At 40.1% G+C, this 22,562-nt stretch overlaps 2 protein-coding genes across 5 annotated transcripts in view; both read right to left on the reverse strand.

The window, feature by feature from the left end:
• gatad2ab (GATA zinc finger domain containing 2Ab) overlaps positions 1-5,581 on the reverse strand; it is a 29,335-nt gene extending 23,754 nt beyond the window's left edge. For 2 of the 4 annotated variants that reach the window (XM_049587532.1, XM_049587530.1), the window contains exon 1: positions 5,153-5,281. In XM_049587532.1, coding sequence (XP_049443489.1) covers positions 5,153-5,154 — 2 coding nt within the window. In that variant the 5' untranslated portion in view covers positions 5,155-5,281. Of the gene's footprint in view, positions 1-5,152; positions 5,282-5,445 lie in introns of those variants that run through there. The other 2 variants (XM_049587529.1, XM_049587528.1) reach the window with 2 other exon arrangements.
• A 4,927-nt stretch (positions 5,582-10,508) lies between these two features.
• On the reverse strand, positions 10,509-21,676 carry LOC125896347 (MAU2 chromatid cohesion factor homolog). Its single transcript, XM_049588831.1, has 18 exons — positions 21,409-21,676; positions 21,008-21,091; positions 20,713-20,808; positions 19,458-19,552; positions 18,432-18,459; positions 18,075-18,230; positions 17,733-17,879; positions 17,024-17,114; positions 16,808-16,911; positions 16,569-16,646; positions 15,389-15,454; positions 15,167-15,250; positions 14,070-14,119; positions 13,867-13,944; positions 13,663-13,774; positions 11,601-11,691; positions 11,335-11,462; positions 10,509-11,193 (listed from the first exon to the last, which is right to left on the reverse strand). The coding sequence occupies exons 1-18, from the start codon at positions 21,640-21,642 to the stop codon at positions 11,119-11,121; spliced, it is 1,797 nt and encodes a 598-aa protein (XP_049444788.1). The 5' UTR covers positions 21,643-21,676; the 3' UTR covers positions 10,509-11,118.
• Between the last annotated feature and the right edge of the window lie 886 nt (positions 21,677-22,562).

Raw genomic sequence — 22,562 nt, forward strand, 5'->3', positions numbered from 1 at the left:
ACTGAGAGTTCGAGAGTTGCCATGTCAGCACTGGCCACACAGTGGAAGCAATTGTTACAGGCGGACAGAAAAAACAACTTTAGAGATGTGTATTCCATAACTAGTACATGTCCAATTAGTCTGGTTTACATTAGATCAGATGCCATTACAGGCAACACTGATCATGTGGGCTGTCACTTGTGAGCAAATGCGCTAGCAGAACCAAAACTTAAAGAGATATAGGTATAAAAGTGGTGGATCAAACAAAGGCAAGTAGGCGGCTGTGAATTCATATTACTCTATGTGTTGAATCTTTTTAAGCAAATGTTGCTGTGCCTTACAGCTATACACTTAAGGTGATACAGAGGAGGATGATATTCTTTAATACTACATAGCTTTCATGCACTTAAGTGTTGTTTTAAATATGTCAAGTAAGGATGGGAATATTTTTTTTGACCAGCTACTTGTGCTGGAGGGGAGGGAGCCCACAATACCTGCCAAAATACCTGTGGCAGCCGGCCACCTGGTGTTATTTATACCTGCTGATTTGGGTTTTATTCTGATGCATTTTCTATTTCAATAACCACTGTGAAATGACACACATTTTTACAGAATCGCTCTACTTCCACATAAAAATAGCACCTTTACATGTGTGCAAGGTAGGGCTGGAACTAGCTGCAATTTCACTGTTGATTAATCTATCAATTATTTTCTTGATTAATCGAGGAGTTGCTTGGTCTATCAAAGGTCAGAAAACTGTGAAAAATGTCGATCTGTGTTGCCTAAAGCCTGAGGTGACTGCCATAAATGTCTTGTTTTGTCCACAACCAAAAGATATTCAGTTTACTGTCATAGAGGAGTAAAGATAGCATACAATATTCACATTTAAGAAGCTGGAATTTTGACTGTTTTCTTTGAGAACTCCTCAAACCGATGAATCAAATATCAAATAAGCTCGTGATCAATCTAGTCACAACTAATTGTTGCAGCTCCAATGCACAGCAATATCTTCACAACAAACTCAACCTCATACAACTTATTCAAGGGTCAATTCTATGTAAGCAATGTGACCCACCTGGTCAACAGGTGGCTATTTACTGAAGGAATACCAGAAATCTTCTACAATGATGAATGTCTAGTCTGAATAAAGGGGCAGCATTTCATGGGCAATGACCAAACAAATCGCCTAAATTACCATAGAGGTTAAAAGTATCAAGTATGGGACGCATAGTCGAAGCTATGAACTCGTCTAAACTCAAAGTAGTGCTGGGCAATATGGAGAAAATCAAATATCCAAATATTTTTGCCAATGCCTTGATATTGCCATTGCAATGACACTGTAGGCTTAACTGGTGGTGCTTTCACAAAATATTTACAGTGGGGGTTTTTTTCCACAAATAATCATCAGGTAGGTGGATATAATGATGAGGTAGGTAAAGGCAAATAATAGAACAGCTAGAACAGTCTGTTAAGTTCAGAAAATGACATCACTTTACTGCAAGGTACCCTTTAAAAGCAGGAAAAGATAAAACTAACAATATCCAAGACGATACCCAGTCTTGTATCGCGATATCGATAAAATGTATTACATAATACTGCTGAGTCCTAATTCAAATTGTGGGGTTTTTATGAGGAAGTTAGCGTCATCAAACACAATGCCCAACTCATCAATCCATACACAAAACTTAACTGTCTAAGACATGTTGGTCCCACTGTAAACACACATGCTTGAGTCAATATGAGGTCCAACAGGATAAACAAGAAACAGTTCAGTCAGTCAAACATTGAAGGATTGCTCTCCTCCAGTTCCATGAATTGCCCAAGGCCTTTGGGTGGGACCCCGTGGCCGATACAACTACTCCTGGTTTTTGGCATTTGATGCAACAAACAGGGCAGCTGACACAACAAATAGTTCTCAACGGACAAGAAAACACTGACATCTTAAAAATACGATTAAGTTCGGCTAATCTGAAACGCTACAATGTTAGATCAGGCTTTAAGGCACTTCTGGTGACTTAAGAAAATTGTAAATGGGCACGCCTCTTCATACCTGTCTGATCACCTGAACGTTTCATTGCATACTGTGTTCTCTACTCTCAGAATACAGGGCTCCTGTCTAACCCCAGATAAGAAGTCGTCACCAGGCTAGAGGGCCTTCTCTTATCATGTCCGCTTACACTCAAATTATCTCCCTGTTGACATCAGAGAGTCTGACTCTGTTGAGGCCTTTAAGTCCAAACTAAAACTTATATTATAGCCTTAACTTTCGGTTAGTTTCAGTTAGTTTCTTGATTCTTAAAGCCCATCAGGTCTGTCTCAGTCTCAATTAATCTATTAAGCCTAGCATCTATATTTCATGTCCTGGCGACGAGATTACTGCTAACTTTCTAAAAGTCCCTGCATCTCTCGAACCCTGTTTGCTTGTTGTCCTACAAGTAAGAGTGTCCAAGCTGTATGCCTATATCTTTCTCTCTACTATTTCCTGCCCCCTGTCCTCTCTTTTCACTCAGGCCTCTCAGTGCTGGACCACTAGCTGTCCTGGGACCTCGCGCTCCCCTGGCTGTCGTCGCCTCATTCCAGATGTTTTGGATCTGGATCTTCATCCTCCAGGGGATTCGGCCTCTCCCCTTGTCTCTCTCTGTTTTCTATGTGCTTATTTCCTTTCTCCTATTTGTGTAAATGGTGTGCTTGAGCTTTGCATGTCATGTTCTTCCCAGAAGACTTGACTATGTGATCTGACCAAAATTGATGAAAGCATCCAATCACTTTCAAACCTTTGGGAAAAGCCAGTAAATTCAAAATGGCATAAAGGACTTGGCTTAGTGTATAAAGCAGTGTGTAACACAACTGTGAAAAAGTGAAAGCAAAGTTACAAAGTGAACCACCCCCTGCAGAACAAGGGGTCAATTTTCACTTGCAGCAGTATCTTTCACATTTGCGTCCGTTTTGATTCACAAGTCTGAATAAACCTAAGAATCCTAGAGTCAGTATTTTTCTCATGACGGCTTCATCTCAAACTTGAAAACGCCAGTGCAACAAGGGTCTCTCATCCCTCATCGACACTGACACAGACTAGCGGTCAGTTCTGGAGACACTTCATAGTTTCCACTGCACTTCCTGCTAACATTTTCACAATGACTGGGCTCACACTCGACCAGACTGTAACTGCTGTGTTAAAACTGTGTCCAACAGTGAGCCACAGATACGATTATGATAACACCACAGCAAGACCTAGATAGATGGAAACAGTGAGAGCTATGCCACACTACCCTGCAGAGAGTTATCTCTAGTATTAGGTCTAAATAGTGTGGTTAATCATTAGAATAGGTCAGAAACAAAGAAAAATGCATGGGGTGTTACGTTTCTCTGGGAAGATGATAAACCACTGCTGGGTCATAGTTGTGTGTAACAGATGTAATCTTGATTTTAATACCTCTTACATTCATGAATTGTGTTTAAAATATGACAAATAAATCAAATGGTGGGCGTAAGTAGGTTTTTTTTTTAGTTCAGATATACTGAAAGTAACAAAACTATGAATTGGATGTAAAAACTTTTAACATTCTTCGCAGTTATAACCACTGCTCAACATCAGGACAAGTTGTAACTCAGCAAAACTGAAGAACATTTACAGCAAGATTAAATTCCAGGACCTGCAAACACCATAATATATAATATAACCATAACAAATGCAACAATCGCAAGAGTGAGGAATGAGACCTTTGAGCCTGTTGACACAAGCAAAAAAAAAAACAAAATCTAGTGGGAGGTGGAAAATACAGATGTATTATCAAAACGTTTCAGTCCTGATGCAGCAGAATAAGAGTGGATCTCGAGTCATGCCTGTCTGGTCACATCACTCTCAGGAGGGTTTTTCATAAGAGGCACCCCTCCTCGGGCTAATCCAAGGCCTATCATAAAATGCAAAGCGACATGTGTCCCCCATCACTAGCCAAGGGTGCCAACTGTCTGCTTGCTCTAAAAGGAGGGCACTTGCTCGACAGAGGCAGGGATATACACACTGCTGTTCATCTTAAACACACCTCAAAGACAGGTGAACACAGAACTAACTTGAAGTGACCACTCAAACAGCATGATCTATGTGGCTCATGGCTAGCTTGATGTGGATGCTGTGACTGCCTAAAATAAAATCACTGAGCCCCAGCAGTCGTTACAAGACTTAATAATTCAAATATAGCTCATTATAAATACATATCTCAGTGTTAATATGAAATGTGTAATATCATATGATTGCTTCCAGATGCTTGACTCCAACAGGAAATGAACGGTTAATTATAGAGCATGCCCTTAGACTTGAACGCAAGACACCTTATTACACACATAAAGTGGTGAATATGATCTCAGCCACAGAAACATTGATATTCCGGTACAAACACAGAGTAGGCGTTCAGTTGTCTGTCGTCTGGCGTGGGTGATAGCTACTACCCCGTCGTGGACAGACAGACTGACACACACCCTGACGGAGGCACCACCGTCCACCATTACGCCTCCATAAAAAGGCTTTTCACGGTTGAGCTAATCTGACAAAGTTCTGAGATCAATGGCTCATGAAGCCATAATCATGCCCATCCACGGCTAAACACAGTCGGTTTAGCGATAACCGGCGACAATACTGGCTATGGTGTTCATAAACTTCAGCGGACCAACTTTCCCAAAAGAATAGCTACCTATTTTTCAACTAACCCATCAACAACAACAAGCTATCTGATGCTAACGTTAACTTGGCTTGCCAACAACAACCTGTCCATCTGTCCGGCTACACAACCAGTGGCTAACTAACGCGAGCTAACAGCCTATTGTGGTTGTGAGCGGTTGTAGAGATTATAGTAAAGTCACTAAACAGTGGAGCATATACTCCTTTAAAAGGTGATTCTAGGTATTGTTATATTTAGCTTCGATGGCTGTACGCGTCCAAATAGCGATACACGACAGACAATGAAACCGACCCCATCTCAGTGAGCTGCTAGTGTTAAAAGGCTAGCTAGCGAGCTAAGTTAGCCTGCTAACGCTAACTCCCTGGACACTTGCTTGCCCAGACAGTCAGTCGCTAAATTTATTCACAAATAATCAAGCGTTAATTACACACAGATAATGACTGTTTAGTCCCAGAGTGCTTTACCTTCTTTAAGACTAAACACAAATATTAACTCACATGTTATCTTACTATTGGTGCATCCCAAAAGAAGTTTGCCGGGGAAGTTTGTTTAAATATTCCTCGACTTTTTGAGGCGGTTTGTTCTTGGCAGTCCGTGCTCGGTAGGTGTATGTGTGTGGCGGAGCTACACACAAACTGTTACCTTGCACGTTAGCTAAGATCAAGCTATGCTAGCTAGCTTAACTTAGCAGTGCTAACGCCGATAGAGAAACTTCCTTTCATCGTCATAATTTAATTGAGAAATTAAAATATTGGATTAGTTGATGTGATAATGAAATGCGTGGACTTACGAAGTCTAGGAGGAGCCTGACCGAGTTCCCCCCGCGATTTTCAGATGTTTGATGTCAGTATTTCGCTGGCTTCGGTGTAAAAATCCCGGGGATCCCCTCTCTTCTGTCCGCTGCCACTCCGGTTGCCAGATAATGTAATGAGCCACCACAGGCGGCGTCATGCTGCGTTCATACACACCTCGGAAATGTTAAGTTTCCACTTGATGAGATAGGAAGAAAATGCTACGTTTGGAGTCATTGGACAAGGAAGGAGACAGGGAGACAAACTACAGCTTGAATCAAACAATATACAAATTGAAAAACACGATTTACTCGTATCATAACTTATTATTACTGAATTTAATTGGATTTTTTTACATGCTTGTGTGACAACGTTGTGTTTGCTTGATACAGAAACTTCCCAGTTTCTCTGTTAATGTGTTACACCCACTCCAAGTACATGAAATAATACATTTAAAACAATTAAGTACACTTTGTTCACTTCTTCCACTTACACTCCTTACAGTCTTTGACACTGCAGCTCGGGAGAAATATGCAAACGTCATTTATGAATTTGCCCCTTTCATTTTTGATCTTTTACTTTCTATTTCTGATCACGTAGGTCGTCACAAGTGTGTGAGTTCCTGCATTTGGTGCTTTAAGTCCATATGATCCTCATTAGTTGTGTTACATACATCTGTACATGGATGTATGTGTTATACATCTGTTTTCATGACTAAACTTAGATTTTGCTTTTACCATGGTAGTATATGTCATATAAGTGCCCTGTTTTAGTATGTGTGTACTTTGTCTTGAGGCTTCTGCACATATGTCTGTGTGTGCGTGCATATGTGCATGGGCAATTTTGCACTGTACATCTAGATCCAAATAAATGTAAAACAGTGCTGTTATTCAAGCATCATTATCATCTTTAATTTTGTCACAACATATCATAACTAGTGAGGACTGTCTTAACAAAGTTGAAATTATTCCACATCTTAAACCAGGGGCGTAAATACAGACAGTGCAGGCAGTGTGATTGCACTGGGGCCTGTGTCCTCCAATATTAAAAAATAAATATGTTTATTTTTTCCTTTTTTTGTGAAATGGTCAAAAGCGAATCCTCATTCTAAATTAACTATATAAAACTATTAAAATTGTTAAATTAAATCAATAATTTCTCATTTTCTTTGGTATTTTTGGTTATATACAGACATGCAATGATGATTACTGTCTAATATGTATGAAAATGTTCTCCAATGTCAAGTCTCTGATTGTGCGATGAGACAATATGTGCACGATAGTGTATACAGTCGGGCCCATCATAGTAGCATGCACTGGGGCCCTTACACCACTGTCTTAAACCTATAGTACTACCATGCTGAATCTATACGTGTGCAGGGGGTTTCAGTGACAACACAACAGGGGTTTTATTCAATAGACTCATAGATACTGTATTTTCATTGTATATTAAAACCCAAGTAATTTGGTTGGCATCAGTCCACTCCACTTAGCATCATTAATGTAATATAAAAGGAAAAAAAGTCAAATTTACATCAAAAAAATATAAATGACTCTTAATGAATGAATCTTACCTGTAAAATATGTAACCTATATTATTCAAAAGTACTTACTTGAGTCCATAAAACAAGATAACATGGTTTGATTTGGTGCATTTGTCCGTGCTGGATGTTTAACAGTTAAATACTCCTGCATCACATGAGATGGCAGTTGAGGCAGAACAGAACTATTGGTTGCAAAGTAGACATTTCCGTGGATCTGGCTCGCTGCCACTCCCTCAGGCTCTTCTGCAGACCACAGAGGACAGTAGCAGCTCCAAGATCAACAGAGACAGGAGTGCCAAACTGGCCCCTGCCACCTTCCTGAGAGCCTCTATTCATTTCTGAGGTACATTGTTGTCCTCAGGGCGTACCGGCTCAGCCTGCTCCTGAAGTATACCCAGAGACACATGAGCATCATGTGTCATGGCTGGACTACATAACTAGGTAACCATGCCAGGCCACTTCTACGGCCACAGCTTGCGATCTGGTGCTGCTGTGGAACTTCCTGTGGTTATCCTCACTAACTTGGATCCCCCCTATGTTTCCTGGCTAATTACAGAGCTGTTCAAACCGCCTTGATAATAATCACCTCTGAATCTCAGTTTCCCCCTCCCTGTGGACAGAAAGTCTCATAGAGGTTCAGGCCAGGGAAACAATGGTGCAGAAGATCAGGGAGCCCTTTGCTACACTATGAAGGAAGTGTTCTCTGGTTTATTCCTATTCAAGCTGCTCTATGGGGGCCTGCTACATGAGCCAAAGGACGCACGAGAGCAGCATCCTTCTTCTCTTTTCTCACCTCTATACACCAATTCATTGAACAGGTGCTGGAATGGAGGTGAGCACAGAAGTCATTGTCCACTGGGAGAGCTCAGTGCTGGTTCACAGTAAGCACAAAGTCCAGGTCCTGCTTTGTATCTGTGCAGCGTTAACCCCACAGGATACATAAAAGGCTGAGTGTAGACTTATTTTACTGTTCCACACAGGCCTCAAACAGCTTGTTAAATCCACTTCTGAGTGGTGCAAATGGATGTTTGCGCAGGGAGGATGGAGCAACCCTACTCATGTTCTTGGTTCTATATGACGAGACAAAACGTTTAGATGTATGGATGAAGATGGGTACTGATCCTGAGATCGTGTAGACACAGAGCCAGCAGCTTGTTAGACAGAATCAAACAGCAGTAAATGGGACAAGTTACCAATAAAATCCAAATCACTTCCTAACTGCATTTCAAGGTCTTTATATTATTATGTTTGTTGAGTAGTTCTTTGATACAGAGATCTGCATAAATCAAGCACCGAAAGCACAATAAAGACAATTTAAGACAGGGGTGTCATATGTACGGCCCAGAGGACCTCACCTAGTCCTTCAGATGACTGTATGAAAGAGATGATGGTACATACGGTATACTTGTCCACCAATTTCGTCAGCCATCTGTTTTCTATCATAATACCCTTACAGACCTTTGTTTTATACTTTAAGTAATAGTTACTCATAATAGGTACCAATGCTGTGTGCTTAGTACAATGGAAAATACAGCTGGTCTCAAAAAATGTAACTACACTACACTCTTAATGTTCTGCTGGGAAACCTTTGGTCCTGGCACTCATGTGGATACCCCTTTATGTGCTCCACCCACCTAAAGATTGTCATAGACAAAATACCCCCACTGTTTTCATCAGTACCCCCGATGACAGTAGCCCCCCCAGCAAGGCAGTGCACCATGCCCAACTGCAAAAACTGCTCAGGAATGGTCTGAGGAACGTGACAAAGAGCAATCGATCTAGCTTTCGAATTCCCCAGATCCCGATCTGATCAAGCATCTGTGGGACAAGCCGGAACCCCAGAGGTCCTGTGTCCTGGCTTCGACGGGTCAAAGCCAAGTCGGATCTACAGTGGGGCCTCTGCCCTGTCGAGTCATGGAGACAGGGCCTCTGGGGGTTTCCTGTGTTGTCTGGCACCAAGGTGTTGTTGACGGATCCTTTGAGTCCTGTGGGTTGTGAGGTAAGGTACCGGCATGCCCAATGGATGTTCAATCAAATTGGGGTCTGGGGAATTTGGAGGCCAGGTTGACACTTCGAGGTCTTAGTCACGTCCCCCGTGCCATTCCTGAGCTGTTTTTGTGGTGTGGCATGGTGCATTGTCCTGCCTGGGGGGCGCACTTCCAACAAGGAGTGCCGTTGCCATGAGGGGGTGTATTGGTCTGTAATGGTGTTTGGGTGGGTGGTGTGTGTATGCCAGGACCCAAGGTACCTCAAAAGAACATTGTATTGTAACAAAATGATCAATGTTATTCACTCCACTAGCCAATGGTTTTAATATTTTGGCTCATCAGTGTATATATACATACATTCTGTCTATATTTCTATCTATAGATAGATAGATAGAAATATAATTGGGCTTTTATGTTTTGGTGGTACATTCTGTCATTTAAATATTTTATCTGTAATAAAAGTTCATAAAGTCAAACATATTTGTGTAAATTCTGTTGAGAAGACAAGACTTCAAGAGTGCAATTACAAGCCTGTTAACACATATGAAAACTCTAGCACCACCTACAGGCTACTTAACAAACACCTGCACCAATAACTTTAACTGTTGCAGTAGTTGACATATAACTGCTGTGCGTCATACAGCTACCGGTATTCACTCAGTTTCCTTCCTATTGTTTTGCCTGCTGAAGTCTCCCACTTCAGCAGGTCGTCAGAGGTACGAGTGCCCCAGTTTGGCTCCACTGAACATGATTATGAAGCAATCAGCAGCGCCCACGCACTCAACGGTTCAGAAAACAACTCTCAACCCAACGGCATAATGTCGACCATCTCACACGTAACTCAGTACATTACAAATTTTCAATCATATTTTTATTGGAAAATTATTGAAAACAATGTAAGCATTAAAAACATAGGCATTGGATAGAATATGGCTAGTACTCAAGCTTAAACTGTGTCCTTACAGAGTGCCTTAAATACCGAGCATTGAGATTTCTACATAGGATAGCTAAAAATACATATCACACTTTACTAAATTGACTTTATAAAATGTCACTGTACAATAAAGGTTCAACAAGTGGCAAATCTATACAAACATACTGTAAAGAAAACATTTAGTAGAACTATCAAGACAAATTAAAATATAACAAAATAAAATAAATTTGCTTCTTTTTTTTGAATATCTGAAGATTACTGTAAGCTCCAAAAGTCTAAACCTGATTTGTAAAAATTAATACAACAACAGGGAATTTATATATTATGGAACTTCAAAAAAATACATCAGTTAAATGAGTCACTTTAAAGGGTGTGTGGCAAACCCTCGCAGCCACTAAATGATACAAAACTCAGATGTATTTAAACATTGCTCATTAACAGACCTACAGAGGCATTTTCTGGTCCACGGAGGAACTGCACAGTGAATTGTGTAGTCCCGATACAATGTACACTGCCAATTAGTATCACAAAACCTGTGATTATTGTGTGAAAATATATTACAAGATGTCTCTATTCTTTCAAATACGGATTCTGTGCAAAAAAAAAAAAAAAAAAGAAATCAACCAAGAATTTATTGTCAACAACCCCAGTCAGAAACTATTGTACAGGAGTCCACATCAGTAACTTCCATGCATGAAAAAAAAAAAAAACATATGATCCATACAAAAAAGGCAAGATGTAAAATATTTACCAACAGATAAAAAAATATCGACATGAATAAATTAATTTCTTCTACATTACTTTACTGCCCCGCTACCTACTCCCTCCTTTTTCCAACAAATGGAAAAGAAACCTGGCAAACGTAGAGAAGGGTTCTCGATATCTGAGGCGAAGAAGCCCTTTAATACGTCGCTATGTGTCCTTCACTACTCGAATCAAGAGTCTGACCCTGCCCTGCCCTGCGTCCATCAGAAAGCGTGAAATACATGTACAACAGTAGTTGTAATTGCTTTACAACAATCAAAGAAGTGATAGCAGACAATCAGGAAGCAATCTTGAGAAGCTAATACAGTGAAGGCCTGAACTTTGCAACCTGTTAAAATCCTCTCGAATCTCAGCTACAGTGGTCTGATAGCAGGTTGTTAGGCATCAGTCTGTTGCTTGTGATGACGTACCAGCTGCCGTCATGTGTGAGACAGAAGGGTTCTCATAGCAGGCTGGCGAGGCTGGTGGTCGGACCATTCTGGGCTTGGATCTGGACCGGGGGAGGGCCATCAGTCCACTGAAAAACAGACAGAAAAATACTGTAATCTCAGACATAGACACTAGATACACCAGGGTTAACAAGTGTAAATATGTAAATTCCACATGGACTCTATAATGGACTGTTAAATTTAAGACCGCGTTAATCTGTTTGACGTACACTGATGAGGTTATGCTCAGGGAGGCTGCAGGCAGCGATGTGGTCCTGCAACAGCTGCTGGGAGAAGTTCTGGTGCATCTGGGCCGCTTCATGGGCATCCATGGTGTTCCCCAGGGCCTTGTTCAAGTCTGCAAACACACGGTCAATATGTCTTCAGTCAAACATTCATGTACTCTTACAGTGGGCGGCCTGTAAAGCCTGTTTAACAAGTAGCAGATCTAATAGTGTAAATGATGTCCTAGATAAGAGAAAAGGTCATTGCGTACCTTTCAACAGTGCTGAAGACCAGAGCTGAACAGACATGTCAGGGATCTTGCTGGCCAGCTGCATGGCGGGTACAACCATGTTGTTGCTTTCCTACAGAGAGAAGGGAAACTTATTAGAACAAAACAGGTGGAAACTCGAGCTCCATGACTCAATGATACAATGCTATCACAATACTTAAGTCACGATACACTATTACTGAGATCTGATGAGTATTGCAATAAAATGTAGTGTGATATATTGTAATGTGGGCGGCACAGTGGTGCTGGGTTAGCACTGTCACAAGAGGGTTGGGATGGGGGAGGCCTTCGGTGTGGAGTTTGCATGTTCTCCCCGTGTCAGCGTGGGTTTTCTCCAGGTACTCCAGCTTCCTCCCACAGTCCAAAGACATGCAGGTTAATTGGTGACTCTAAACTGTCCGTAGGTGTGAATGTGAGTGTGAATAGTTGTCTGTCTCTATGTGTCAGCCCTGTGATAGTCTGGCGACCTGTCCAGGGTGTACCCTGCCTCTCGCCCTGTGTCAGCTGGGATAGGCTCCAGTGTTCTCATCTGAGTATTTGAATACTCATTTCAGCAGTATAAACACTATCAATACTACTTTCTTGCTCTCTTTTCTCTCAAAAAGCGAGTTGACACACACATACACCGCTGTGCCCATTGTAGCCCTGCTTCCTCTCACTTGCTCCCTTCTCTCAATTTAATTCAATTCAATTTATTTTCTGTCACAGGAAACATACATTTGCAAAGCAAATGTGAAATATAAAAACTATATGCGCACAATAGGTAAAGATCTACTAGAATAAAGAAATGTTTAGTTGTTTTTTACTTGCACTTTCTTGAATTTGGAACGTGCGACAATCTCAGAGGCGTTTGAGGGTGTATTATTTGTATGTTACTGTTTACTACAGTCACTCTGTTACCAGCAAAAACAGAAACAGTTGCTGTCATGCTCTAGCCTTGCTATATTTATCTTTTAATAAAAAAGTTAAATTGAATGCCCTCACTGACAATTTGTCCCTGCGGGATCAAAAACTATATCTAATATTCATACTTTTCAAGTTATTTTATCAAAGTTGGACATTGCAGTATTGTGACATCACTAGTGGAAATCATGAGATGATGATGCTCATTTATAAATACTGTTAGGATTAAAAAGCCTTGTGAAATATGTGCATGTTGTTGCATCCTACAGAGCAGAGGTCATTTTTGGATCATTCATGGGCATAAAAACATTAGTTTGACCTCCCCCATTATTAATTTATGCACAGAAAATAACTTCACACATTAGTCATTTTGAACCCTGAAATCATTTCATCTATGTAAGGAAATAATTAAACTGTGGCTTTAAATGAGCAACTGTAGAAAATGGAAGTGGAGTTTCTAGTTGTTTTGGCTACTCAGACAGTTAGAAATAGACTAATATCTGTCTTTAGTACACTTGGTTAATCTACGGTTGTAAATCACTTCAATATAATCTCAGTGTTTCTCTGTCAGTACACGTTGGATGTACTATATATGTAGTGGCTTCAAAGAACTTCATTTTGATTTGTCATCTTACATGAGCACAAGAACGGAAGAGTCCAATTACCTGCGGTGCATCTACCTGTAACAGAACATTAACAAGGGAGTCTCAGGGGGAATGTGCTCCGCCCCCAACCTGTGGTACCGATGCTTTGCTGATGCACAACATGCTTCAGCACCGAAACTGTGACGTCTTCACACCTCTTAATTTCTACATGAGTCAGCGACCCCAAGCTGACAACACTCACTGTTTCCTCTGTTCTTTTTCCTTTATTTGGTCACACCACAACAATAAGTAAAGTCTGAGGCTCATCCGGCCTCCACTTAAACAACAAGTTAATTCACAGTATGTGCAAATCTGTGTGCACCAACAGACGCCTCATTAACCATTAAGGTATAAACAGCCCTGGCTGCTCATGGCACATAAAGAGGTGATTAAGAACAGGACTGAAAATTAGAGCATTTGTTTCTTATCTTGATTCAATTAAGAGCCCAAATAGAACATAGAAACATTAATCAAATCTGTCATGTGTTGAGTCTTACTCTGTGGTTGCCCAGCACATAGAAGATGTGACCCAGCAGAACCAGGGAGCAGGCAGTCAGTCTGTTCAGATCCTCAGCGTTAGACATCTTCAGGGTTTCCCTCAGGAAGCGTCTGCAACACAACAATACATACATACATACATTAATCTGTACAGGGTGGATGTGTTGGTGGGTTTGCAGTTAACTATTTATGATCTGACATACTTGGCCTCGTTGTAGCGTCCTTGAAAGAAGGACAGGAGTCCCCTGATGTAGAAGGCTGCAGCACGAAGGCAATGGGAGCTGAAACCAAACAAAGACAATGGTTGTATAGTTAATAACATCAACTAGTTTAACAAAATGTGTTGCTTTGATGTAATTTGCTGTGTTATATAAACACAAACTGCAAAACATCTTGCAAATCTTACCTTACTGGGAAGTTATGGTCGGGGTTTATTCTCTCTAGGAGGCTGTAAAGCTGAAGAAGAAGTAAAACAGAAGATGTGTGTTTTTTTTTTGTTTTTTTTAAAAAAAGCACCTTTTAGTTATAATAAAAAAGGGCCATCTCTGCTCATGTTTTCTTAATTTTAAAATAAGAGTGTGATTGTATCCAAGATAATTATAATGTACTGAATGTGTCCTTAGAGGACGACAAGGATCACTTAGATCTGGTTATCAAAGCTCTGTGCTGAGTCGGACATTTTACAGTAGCAATAATAACTCATCAGCGCACTCTGGTGGACAAACTATATAATAGCAACACTTTCTAAATAACAACAAACATGAAGTATATTTGGCTTTTCTTGCAGCTTTTTCTTGTCACTCTGTGGCCAACATATACACCAACAACCTGAATATCTGTGAGGGTGCAAAAGGGAGGACAGGAGTCAAGCATTTTTGTAAGCTTGCACCCTGATGAAGACCTTAGGGTCGAAATCAGTGTTTTAATGTAAGCAGCCATGTTTTTGAATTGAATTTTTAACTTAAATCAAATGCATCTGTTCCTGCTCTACGCACGAGTGCCTGAGGTTCATTTCTTCTTCCCATGATGCCATGTCTGTCTATAAAACGACAGTCATATTTTGAAGTCCACTATCTCAGCACTAAAAGGTTTGGCGCCCAAATACATGTCTGACCTTCTGCTTTGTGTCCCCACAGTCAAGACTAAACATGGAGACGCAGTGTTCAGTTTTTAAATGCACCACATATCTGCAACAAACGGCACCAACTCTCGCTTCTTTTAAATCAAGGTTGAAGACTTATCTGTTTGCCGCCATTTTAACTTTTTATTTTCTACTCTAGGTCTTTAATAAATTGTGTTAAAATGTCCTTTTATAATGTGTTTCTTTTGCATCATGTCTTGATGCTTTTGATGTTTAATGCAGAGCATTTCGGAATTGCTTTGTTGCTGAAATGTGCTATGTAAATAAACTTGCCTTGCCTTTACTATCCACTTCCCTTAGAAGCAGTTCATTGCATTGCATTTTTGTAATTGAAAGATGTGACCCGTTATTATTCCACTGACCTCCTGGTGTCTATTTCCTTCCCTTATGTAGACACTGGCCAAGTTGGTTACGATGTATGTCCACAGCTCCTGGTGTGTGGTGAGCTGAAACACAACAACAAGGACATCTGTGAGATAAGAGGAGAGAGCCGCTGCAGCAGAGAGTAGAAGAAAAGAGAGAATAATAAAAAGATACTGGGGACAGTATCTGGGGAAGACGCAGCAAATTCACTGTGTACTCACCCGCAAGGCTGTGGTAAACTGTGCCTCTGCATTATCCATACAGTTCACTGAGATACAGTACAGACCCTGAGAGGAAGAGGAAGAGATCAACCATTACAGATGTGTATTTGTAACCAAAACAGGGAAATAGTGCACAAAAAATGTTTTCTTTAGAATAAAAGCTTTCTGTTTATTTCTCATGGCAGATTTCTGGGTTTTCTATTAAGTTTTCATAATTTTACCATTTTAAAATGTCTATTTCAGTTTGGTTTTATGGATGTTTCTACATATTTTTAAAATGTGACTTGTTTTCTTAACTTCCACACTCATTTAAACACATAAAACATACAATATTTAATGTTTATTATGTCAATAAAAATGTAATAGAAGCCATTTCCTTGCAATTGCTAACAAATTAAACAATAAGGAGTGTTTTGTTACAAGAAACCCTTATATATAAATGTTGGATGACACACAAACACCCCCAAAATGATTTTAAAATAAAGTGGAAATAGACAAGATTGTTTCTTTAACTTATCACTATGAAGTAAATGTTGATTGCATAATGTATTGGCTACAGAATAACACCATGACACCTTAGCTCTTTAACCTGGTTCTCTGTAGGACTCGCTTTCACTGTGCAGTTCTGTCTGCCACCGGGTATGATCTCCCGGGAAAATGACGGCTCAATTTACAGCACAAAGAATGTGCGTCAACCAAAACAGGAAGATGAGAGTACTTTCGTTTTCCCAGTGGCCATCAGTAGCTAATCCCAGTTATCAGTTCCCAGTTCTTTGCTGTTACTATTCCCAGCAGCTGAAATGGTGGACAATGGAGCAACCAAAATAACTGGGAAACAAAATGCGGTGTTTCCTGTATTGTTGGTAGACTGGGCACTAGAGAAAACGGAAAGCCATCTAGTTGTATTTGCAGCAGTGGTGACACTAATACCAACTGGAGGGGTTAAAAAGTTGCCTGTTTACACATAGACAGAAGAAAATTCAATCGAGAAGTTGACCACTGAGAATGTCCCCATTTGATTTCAGTTAATATTACAGGGAAAAACACTTGCTAAAGTTGAGTGTAACTTATTTTACTTGTACTTGTGACTTCTGAGACTTTCTGTTTTCTAGTCTTGTCTTGCAAAAATATATAACGAGGTACCCACAAAGTTTAACAGGTTTAAGTTGAAAATACTCACTAATAGCGTGTGAAGCTGAGCAGCATGGTTGGTGAATAACCTGGGGGACTGTTGGCACAGCTGACACACCTGTGAGATCTGGAGGGACAGAACACACAGTCCATGTTCACTTACATGAGCTCATTCATGCATACAAATTAGTCTCGGTGACATGCTACAAAACAAAGCTGCTGGACTAAAGCTTTTCCACACGGTCACATATTAAACACAAAAGAAACAAGGACACAGAAACAACATACCTCTTGTAACGCGGTGGCCTTGTGGCCCGTGACGAGTCTACACATGATGATGTGCTCCAGTAAAATGACTTGAAAGGTAGAGAGGATGGGGCTGCAGTCCAACACTGACACATGGAGACATAGATTAAGTTTAATGGGCTTAGTTCCACATTGCAAAGTTATGCATTATTAAATCATTTTAAAGAGAAGAACAGGCTCACACTGTGGGTAACTCACTTTTTAGTTTCTCAAGTTGCATAAGAGCTTTGTCTGTGTACTTCTGAGCTTTCTCCAGATAGCCTGCTTGCATGGAGTGCATGACTGTCACCTGCAGAATGACAAGAAGGAGTCCACATTAAGCACTGGGAACCAACTCCTAATAATATGCATGTGAAACACATCTCTGTAACACAAACTACTGGTTTTCTTTTAATTATTTATACAAACACTTCTCAGGTGTGGAAAGCAAAGTTTTGTGACTATTATTTTGAAGGCCAACAGCCTCATAAGACATCTAACATTCCCCGGCTGTTACAGTCTTAACAACAGAACAGTGTGCATCCTTTAAGTGGATAAAAGCATGACAGAAGGGCAACAAAGTAAGCATTGAACACATTTGATAAAACTTTAATTTAAAAATTCTGACTGCTTCCCACACAAGGTTACAAGCTCAGGAAGTGTTTTCTGAAAACTCTGTTCTTGTTGTATGGTGACATGACTCGAAACCACGAATGGAAAACACCAAATTAAACCAAAAACCAGCCAAAACACAGTCTGTGTTCACCTTATTGCAGAGTAGTGCAATGAACACATTTGGAAGGAGAAAAACAGTGGTGGTCGTTGTGTAAATTGTTAACTTAAACTGCAGGATGACCACAGAAATCTAAGCAATGACATCCCTTGAAGATTTTAATTTGAATGAGTGAAGAAGAAGACGTGGCATTACCAAATAGACGAGGACACACATGTGCTCCTTGGGCAGCCAGTGGAAGAGGTCAGCCGGGTTGCTGGGCAGAATCTCATCATCGTGGAGTGTAGAAATGGTCTGGATGCACTGCTGCAGCTGCTTCAGACACGGCTTCACACTCTTCACCTGTGAACATGACAACATATCCTCCAGCTCAGCTTGACAAAACCAGATATCAAAATACCTTATCATCCCTAATCCCTTTGTGAAATCACTGTATGCATGCATGCATGCTGATTAACAATTCTCCTGTGAGTAATCTAAACCCCTTAAAACAACCCTGTCCCACTGTATCTAACCCTCCCAGATTGGGTGTCCTACCTGTCCAGCATCCAGGTAGTGTGTGACCTGTAGGACCAGGAAGAAGACCCTGAGGGACTCCTTCTGGATCGGGTTTCCCTGCCAGTTTTCTACAATAGTTCCGCACAGTGTGAGCAGAGGATGCACCTCCCCGAGCTTCCTCTCCATTAGCAGCAACTACAAGACAAAAAAGAAAACTCAAACTTTTTTGCTGATTTTAACTCATATATTAAAAACAACAACTTCTACTGCTTGTTGATATGATACACCAAAATATAAAGATACAAGAAAAGCATCTGTGTGGTGCTGGCAAATATACTGCCATAGTTAAACAGCACAAACAAAGCTGAACAAAGTAAAGTAGAGCAGATGACTCACCATTCCTTTACTGAGAAGAAACAGTGCCCTAAAAAGCAAAAACACCAAGTCAGCATTTTCACCATCAAGTTCTATGCATTAATTAATATTTAAAAACACACTGTGCCTTGTTGTATTGGTGGCAAAGGTGCACTACTGTCAGGGCCAATACCACGTTACAATCCAAGTGCTACACTGTTTCAGGACTTTAACAGGAGCAACATGATCATTACTTTTCTATATCATGGAAACTTTGTGATGTTTTGTCTCGCTGCATATTAAGTGATACAAGAAGTCAAAAATAACATTTGCAAAGTAGCTTAACAGAACTTGGATTTAGGATATATAAATGGTGTTGTCTGTATTCTGTGGTGCGTCTGTAGTGAGATATTGGGCATGAAAAATCAGCAACAAAACAGAATTCCTGTCAAGAGTTTCCTCATTTACTTCCCATTACTTGGTTGGGAATAGCCCCTAAAGGAAAACTTTACCTAAAAATGATCATATTACACTTCCGCATATGAGTAGTGCGCCTGGGCAAGTGTGTGAGTTTGAACTCTGCTCGTGCATTCCATTGAGCAGAGTTCAAAGGCACACGTTTGCCAAGGCGCACTACTCATCCATGTGTGAGAGTGTTTTTGCTTAAGTGTTTCAAATAGTGAGGTCTTAGCATGAATGCATGCGTTTGTGAAGTACTGAGCACACGACTGGATGAATGAGAGTAGAAACATACTGCATGAATTGTGTCTTAGTATGTATCTGAACATTTTGAAATAGTCCAATACACCATTTTTGAATTATTCGTTTACAGTATGAGTCATTTATACACACATGATCATCCATATAAACATGCAAACTGAGGCTAAGTGGCTCTGTGACGATGTAGTAGCCACACTGAGACTTGTAAATTACTCGTATTTGTCCTTGCTGTATAACTATGTTGTTATGAATGCCCCAAATGAACAGTAATCTTAAAATTGCAGGCATCAAATGATACTCACTAAAAACCTTAAATATGCAGTCAACAGAGGATTAAGTGGCGTTTACCTGGTATATTCTGACCCGACCACTCGGGCGTACTCAGCACCAACCCCCAGCAGGTCACATGCCGACACCAAGTCTTTCTCCAGTGTATGAAGTTGCTGAAGGAGACAATTAAATCATTCGTGTTAACTGATGATAGAAACTTCCAACCTGCAAAATATGATCAAGGATTTAAGCAACGGGGAGCAAAAGGAATAACAGCTTGGTGTGTGCTGGAAGAGGAAATTTGATTTGGGAGCGCATGGATTCTATAGATACCTTAAATTAAGGGACTATTGCATAAGTGAAGTCAAAGCAGATTCTTGTCACATAAGAATAATTTCAGCATGAACTCGACGAAAGAACTCGATGTGGAAATTTCAGATGAAGATTGGCATAGTACGGGGAAGTTACACCAATCAATCACTACTTCGCAAACCTGTATGGATTTCTCATGGAAGAATCTGATTAGTTTCTTTATTACACCAAAACTGAAAAGTGAGCATCTCCATAGTTGCTAGAAATGTTGGCGAGAGTGCCGTTCTTTAGATGCAAACCACTCACGTTTTTGTATGTAAAGAGATTAAGCACATACTTAGATAAGAGGTTCCTAGCAGTAGTTTAGTGCTTTATCTATGTAAATTTTCTGAAGATAATGTTATTGCTAATGATAGATGTTTGATCAAAATAATGCTGGTAGTAAGCAAGAAAGCGGTCACTAGGAACCGGGGTAAAGAAACACCACCGACGAAGGACCAATGGCAAACAACTGTGGAAGTAATCTATTTAACGTGACACATACTGAAACTACAAGAAGCACAACTAGAAGGAAAACGGGGAAAATGGACTCTATACATGATTCAAAAAGACGACACTGGACTTGAATAATGATCAATAGATACACTAATCCTTCAGCTGTAAAAATGTGTATTTACCCAAACAAATTTTGTTTCATTAGCTGTTATTATTTTGCAATCACTTGTTTTTTTTTTTTATTGTGCTGTTGTAACTGACATGTCAATGCCACAAAAATTGTTTTAATAAAGTTTGAAGGGAAAAAAATCATTCGTGTTATTGCTGGAGACTCTGTGCTATTTGGAAACACAGTTTGGTTATTGCAAAATTAAATTAAAAGTGCAAGTGTGAGCAAACTGCACTCATGAGGGTGTTGTAAATGCATTCACATTCCCACTCTAACACAGTAGGACCTGCACAGGAAAATGACTTTGTGTGTGTGCAACAATGTCACCTCTATTCATACTCCTGCAGTAATACATACCGCCAACTGGAACAACAATCTGCAGTGCCAGTATGGTGTTTGTTGTGAAATCTGGATGGCTTTGCGCAGGAGAGGTTTTGCAGAGTCCACCAAATTCTGAAAATTGATTTAAAAGGATCAATAGTCAATGATCAATCAACGCACAGCCTATTCTGCACGTAACACAAATGCATGAACAGCTTCCTTGTCAAATTCACCAAGTGGTGAGAAGTGATGATTATAAGCCAAGCTAATGTTATTAACACCTCACAATTATAATTAACGTTACTTCAAATGTGGCTGAAAACAATCTTACCTGTTGGCAAAAGAGCTCTGACAAAATGCTGGCAGCTTCAAATTTGACATCTTCAAACTGAGGGACTTGTTGAGATATAAACCACTGCAAAACAAGAGGTACAAAATGTTAGCGGCGTCAGACTGTCGGCGTTTGCAATCTTTATGAACCAATATTAATCCCGTACAGCGGCTTATTTAGCTAACAACAGAGAAAGAACCACAGTGGCCGACTTGGGACGGATATTTTATGTTAATAAAAAGCTAATAAATCTCTTATTTTAAACTTTTTCACTAATATAACGTTCCTGAATGAATAGCTATTCAAATATTTGCGCTGTTCCTAGTTTTCGCTGCCTGCGGCCTACTCTCGTCCCCTTCTCCGCCGCATCCCCGCTCTTTCCTGAATCGAACGTCCCTCACCGCTTTCTCCAGGTGGCTGCGGGCCAGCTCGCTGTTCTTGGTGTGGTGGTAGAGGACCGAGCCAAGTTGAAGATGTGTCCGAGCCTCGATCCTCTGCGGAGGCTTAAACTGAAACACCGCCTGGAGACAGTGCACACAGAGCCGGATTTTAGGCGGACTGGAGGTTCGGAAATGTTCCGCAAAGCCGAGAAGGGCGAGGTACCAGCGCTCCGGGGCCTCTACGTTTGACGCCATTTTCCCCGACAACAACAAGTTTTTCAGCGCTATGGCCAGACTCCCGGGTTGCCAGGTGCGGTCATAGAGATCCCCCAACCAGAGCGTCTAAACCCCCCAATTCATCCCTTTTGTTTGTTTCTCTTCTTTTAGTAAAACATTTAGTAATGTATGATGACTGATAGTTGTTACGCAGTTTGATAAAAGACTGTACCACTTATAATAATTTACATTAAAAGTTATTTGTGAAAAAAGACTGTACAAATTAACCTTAGCTGTTTTTTTGATACACTGGTGCTTTGAATAATTTCTCTGTTTTGTTTTACATGATATATATTCCTTATGTATGTTTCATTGGTAAATATAAATGTTTTAACTTCCCTGTATGTCAGTCAGAATAAGGTAAAAGATAAGATAACATAGTTCTTTATTAATCCCACTGCTGGGAAATTCAAATCAATATAACAAGTACGCATCAGTATAAAAACACAGAACAATACAATAAGTATACAATAAAAAAGCAAAATATGACAAATAGACAGGCTGAATGGCTTCTTTGTTCTTTAAACTATTGCATGTAGGAAGTATAAATATTGCACACTTTGGTATATACTGATATTGCATATGAGTTAAAAAAAAAAACAAAAAATAGAATAAATAGAAAGACTAACTGGTTGAATTTACATTATTGCATGTATGAAGTGTGAATATGGCACGGTTTAGTATACTGATATTGCAAAACATATTATTATATTATTGATATTGAAAATCTCTTTAAAAAGAAACACCTGGACTGTGTAGCTGCTGATCAAATCACATTGAAATGCAACAAACACACCATATAATACAGAAATCCACAATAAAACAACAGCTATTCAAACAAAGTGGTCTCTCCTGAAAAACAAGCACATGTCTTTATCACCACATTCTTTATGATGCCC

This window comes from Epinephelus fuscoguttatus, linkage group LG10, assembly GCF_011397635.1.
Source record: "Epinephelus fuscoguttatus linkage group LG10, E.fuscoguttatus.final_Chr_v1".
NCBI classification, from domain to species: domain Eukaryota; kingdom Metazoa; phylum Chordata; class Actinopteri; order Perciformes; family Serranidae; genus Epinephelus; species Epinephelus fuscoguttatus.

Bases quoted from the DNA above. Each gene is read 5' to 3' on its own strand.
- LOC125896347 (XM_049588831.1), bottom strand. From the start codon at position 21,642: ATGGCGTCAAACGTAGAGGCCCCGGAGCGCTGGTACCTCGCCCTTCTC. The intron at 19,553-20,712 runs GTATGTATTACT...TGTCTCCTTCAG, and splicing joins GATTGTTGTTCCAGTTGGCG to CAACTTCATACACTGGAGAA. The intron at 15,455-16,568 runs GTGAGTATTTTC...TCTTCCTCTCAG, and splicing joins CTCAGCTTCACACGCTATTA to GGTCTGTACTGTATCTCAGT.